This window comes from Wasmannia auropunctata, unplaced genomic scaffold, assembly GCF_000956235.1.
Source record: "Wasmannia auropunctata unplaced genomic scaffold, wasmannia.A_1.0 LD336103.1, whole genome shotgun sequence".
Taxonomy (NCBI): Eukaryota; Metazoa; Arthropoda; class Insecta; order Hymenoptera; family Formicidae; genus Wasmannia; species Wasmannia auropunctata.
The window spans coordinates 1,862,893-1,867,566 of record NW_012026787.1 but is presented as its reverse complement, the minus strand read 5'-3'; the positions used below and the strand labels follow the sequence as shown (position 1 = coordinate 1,867,566).

General features: G+C 42.7%; 1 protein-coding gene across 1 annotated transcript in view; it reads right to left on the bottom strand.

Moving 5' to 3' along the window:
• Positions 1-3,645, bottom strand: part of LOC105457947 — an 8,690-nt gene extending 5,045 nt beyond the window's left edge. Inside the window, exons 1-4 of the mRNA XM_011702925.1 lie at positions 3,614-3,645; positions 3,214-3,494; positions 2,400-2,557; positions 108-918 (exon numbers count right to left, since the gene is read on the bottom strand). Coding sequence (XP_011701227.1) covers positions 108-918; positions 2,400-2,557; positions 3,214-3,494; positions 3,614-3,645 — 1,282 coding nt within the window. The remainder of the gene's footprint in view (positions 1-107; positions 919-2,399; positions 2,558-3,213; positions 3,495-3,613) is intronic.
• Between the last annotated feature and the right edge of the window lie 1,029 nt (positions 3,646-4,674).

The following is a 4,674-nucleotide window of genomic DNA, read 5'->3' as shown; positions in this document are numbered from 1 at the left end:
CTTAACCAAAACAAGAACAAATATCCTAAGCGTATATCCTAAGCAAAGTCAACCGAAAAAATGTCAACTGTCTCTTTATTTAAATTTCTTTATGATCGAAGCGCAACTGTGATGTAAGAACTCGGTATCCGTTTGTAAATTGAGACTTTCATTCTGTAAAGTAATGTGCAGCATCTCAGAGACTAATCTTCTATTAAAAAATCTCTCTGTATCTAACACTTCGACTTTCTCCCAATCTATTTTATGACCTAGATGCAGCCTATGTTCAGTGATAACTGAATGTGGATTCTTATGATTGATATCATTTCTATGTTCAGAGATCCTAATTTTTAGCTGTCTCTTCGTTTGTCCGACATAAGCTGCATCGTAGTCTCTACAAGGTACTCTGTAGACAACGTTCTTCTTGTTCTTACATGGAAGAGATTCTTTATGTGTTCTAATTATGTTATTAAGTTTGTTAGTGCTAAAGAAAGCTGGTTTGGCCTCTGCGTTCTTCGCTATATTAATGAATTTCTCAGAAGTTTTTTGGATGTATGGTACTACGAACCAATTCTCTTTCGTCTCCTTTACAGTGGGTTCGAGCTTCTTCTGAGGTTTTTGCACAAATAAAGATCTTAATCGTTTACCGATCGTGTTCATAATAAAATTCAAAGGATAGTCATTTTTAAAAAAAGTCTCCACAATAAATTCCAAGTTCTTTACATGATATTTCGGATCGGAGAGAATGAAAGCTCTGTCCACCGCGCCCATTATTACCGCTCGTTTTTGTGACAACGGATATGACGACATGAAATTGAGGTATCTCCCAGAAAATGTTGGTTCGTGAAACCAATCGAATTCCAACTTATTGTTGTTCTTAATGATAGTAACATCCAGGAAATTTAGTTTATTACCTCCTATCTCCAAAGTAAATTTTAACTACGGATGTAATGAATTAAAGATGTTGAATATTTCATTTATATGTTCTGCGACCGCACTCACGAGCGTGGTGCAACTTCGTCGCTCGTCCGACCCGCGTAATTCCGCGAAAACGATAAAAGGAAATCTAATGCGCGATTAACCGTAACTCAGGCATCTCGCCTATCGAAAACGGGAACAAAAATTGGGCGCCAGGCACGTTATAGAGAGTGCCTCTCTACTGAAAAATCTCGTTGTCCGGAAATCTAATGACTCAAGAGAAAATTAGTTAATCACGCGATCAGGCGCGAATTCAATACAGCGGTCGGACAAGGACGGCGATAACCGGTTGCTCAGTTACGATAATGGTAAAGGGGGTGATTCGAAGGAAAACGGTCAAGGTTCGGGGGAGCGAGAATAGGCTGAAAGAAATGACAGTAATGATTAACAATAAAAATAACAAGTGTATTAAGCGGACGAATATTACATTCGAAAATACAAACGGAAATACGATAATCGACGGGAATACTTGAGACGCGCAACAATGCAGCGTACTCGACGTGACAGAGACTCGCAATTCGCGCGTTCCACGATCGTACGACAAGATTGTGTCTCGGAAAACGGAAAATTAAGAGCGGTTTCCCTTTCGGCGGTACGACTCGCAGATTACATGCCCATCCGCGTGACATGCGAAATCAGAAAGCATACAGTGCGGGCGTGATATTCGCGGGTACGCCGACGCGGAGCGCTCGGCGTACACGGGCAAGCGAGATCGACACAGCAAAATCGAAACTCGGGAACGAATATGTCCCGCGGGATCCCGTGATCCCGGAAACTCTCTCTAAATCTCGCAACCGTGGCGTAAAGCCTTCTCGGAAACGCGAATTATCACACACGCACGAGGACGGGAACGACACAATTACACGAACTGGCTTGGCTGTGGCGCTCGGCGGGCGCGTGGCGCGACGGTCCTGTAACAGAATATCTCGATATGCGAAGTCAGACAGGACGCCGGGATATACGGAATCTTTATCGCCGCTATAGCCGAGTCACAATACGAGAACGACAAGTATGAACGCGTGTTCCTCGCGACCCGTCTGACACAAGTATAAATCGGCGGCTTTACATAGGTGCGTTCGTCTCACCGAGAACTCCTCGTCTCGGGAACGGTAGCTCGTCTCGGCCGCAGCTGGATCCTCAGCGGACAATCTCTCACTCGTAAAATATCTATTTCGTCCTGCGTCCTTACGACTCGCTAACCACAGCACAAGTGCCGACTGCTGCTGCTTCCGTGATCTTGGTGGGCCGGTGGGCCCACGTGGTATATTCTTCCGCGCCCCTAATTGGCGGGCGTGCGAGCTCGCGACCTCCGCGAATCGCGCGAGGTGCGTAGCGCCGCGGGTCCCGCGTCCCTGCGCGCGGCATTTAAATTAGCGGCGGTGTCCTTCTCGTCGGCGGTACCACCAGGTGCGCTCCCATGTTGGCACGCTCAGGCGGCTCACCCTCAGGAACAAGATTCTATTGAGGGGCCGTCCCTGGCTGCCGGTCTTATCCTCCGGGGACGCCCTGTCGCGTTGCCGACTACGGGGTCTCTCGCCCAATCTGGGGGCGTAGAGTGGCCATCCCCTTCGTCCTCGCCTTAGCTGACTCGCACCGGAACCTGGAAGGAAGCTCGGCAGCTTAATTGCTCTCAAATTATGTAAAGGAACGCGGACTCAAATACGACCTGTACATGTTGCTTCTCCGTCCTTGTGGTCCTCTTCTCGTGGCTGTTGCGACGTCGGTGAGACGGGTAAAATTTTACAAAGTCTCCGGGAGCCGCCGATACGCTAGGTTAAATAATCGAGATCGCTACGGGAACTAAAAGAGTGATTACGAACGGTACTCGGTATTCGGGCGGCGGGAGCCACGCAAATGTAGTCCCGCGGCCCGCGCCACGCGTCCGCCTCCGAAAATCGGAAGGACGCAGGACTCGAAACTACTGCCCGCGGTCGGGTCCGTAGATCCCTTGTGACGGACGGTCCAAAAAGGGACGTCCCCGTCACAGTTCATTATGGACTGCCATGGCTATATCACGTATCTAAAATAAAAATACCTCAATTCCATATGTCAATAACGCTTTTTCTTCCAAATCACGCATTACGAAATCTGCAGCGGAAGACACCGGGGATCCCATGGGTGTACCAAATTTTTGTCGATAAATTTTGTTATCAAATTTGAAATAAGTGGAATTTAATATTAATTGTACACCCTTAATAAAATCTTTTTTTGGGATACTACATTTTTTCGAAATTAAATCCCACCTCTTGGAAATACTTTCAATGACCAGATCTAATGGTACATTAGTAAATAAGAATACCACATCAAGGGAAATCAGAGTGTAATTGTCATCTAATTTCATGCCCTTCAATTTCTCCACGAGTTCAAAACTATTATCTATTCTGCTAGGAGCCTTCGGGATGCTATCTTTAAGGATGTTGTGAACAAAGATAGCGAAAAAATATAACGAGCTGTCAATCGACGAGATGATTAATCTGAAAGGACAGCTCGGTTTGTGAATTTTCGGTAGGCCATAAGCCCTCGGTAATAACCCATCGCTGCAATAAACACGTTTGTATAATGATGTGATAAATTCACGCTTAACCCAGTCACTTAACAGTAATCTCGTAATCCGTTAGTCATTCTAGCAATTGGATTCCTCTTCACGATCTCATACGTATTCCTATCATTTAACATGTTCACGTGCATCTAGGTCATGAAATAGATTGGGAGAAAGTCGAAGTGTTAGATACAGAGAGATTTTTTAATAGAAGATTAGTCTCTGAAATGCTGCACATTACTTTACAGAATGAAAGTCTCAATTTACAAACGGATACCGAGTTCTTACATCACAGTTACGCTTCGATCATAAAGAAATTTAAATAAAGAGATGGTTGACATTTTTTCGTTTGACTTTGCTTAGGATATACGTATCTATTCTTGTTTTGGTTAAGGGTAATGACATCACGAATTTGTTTAAAACACGAACACTCTTAAGTTGGTTACGGCTGTGACAACACGCGACTCTCTGCGCATTTATTTTAAGGATTGTGAGTGCCAATTTTACATCGATTTTGACTTGTTTCGTAATGGTGAGTAGAGGGATCCGGAATAGTTCACATAAAGTTTTTTAAGTGCAATTCTCAATAAGGTCATTCTCACAGATAAATCTTCAAGTTTGGAACTGAAGGCCCATACATTGCGGAACATATTTCTGACAATTACGAACGGAATATTGGGAATTTGGTGGAACTTTATGTATTAATCGCTGAAGAAGATCTGAAGTGGACCGAAACGTACGACTTATGTAAGAAGATGTAATTTTAAGTTATAGAATACAACTTTATTTGAAACTTTAACGCAACGTTTTCTGCGTGTTGACTCTTAGTGCCTTTTGTCACCCATTATTATTTTATAAGAATGATCCACACAATTACTGAAAAGAAATATAACATATATCCCCTTTATAACTTTCAATATAATATTAAAATAAACATTTCTAGAATTTGCTTATATGTATATGACAGTATTGAAAGGCAAACTATTGCATGTTCAAATTTCAATATTTTCAATGATATCATTCTGATATGTCATACCTTTTTAATTTCTGCAGCCCTCATTACGCTATCTGTTGCATTGATTGTTTTTATTTTTTACGTATACATTGAAAATAATACAACATGGATTTTATTTGTTTGATTTGATACAATATTTTTTTCGAGGTATATTATTTTTTAT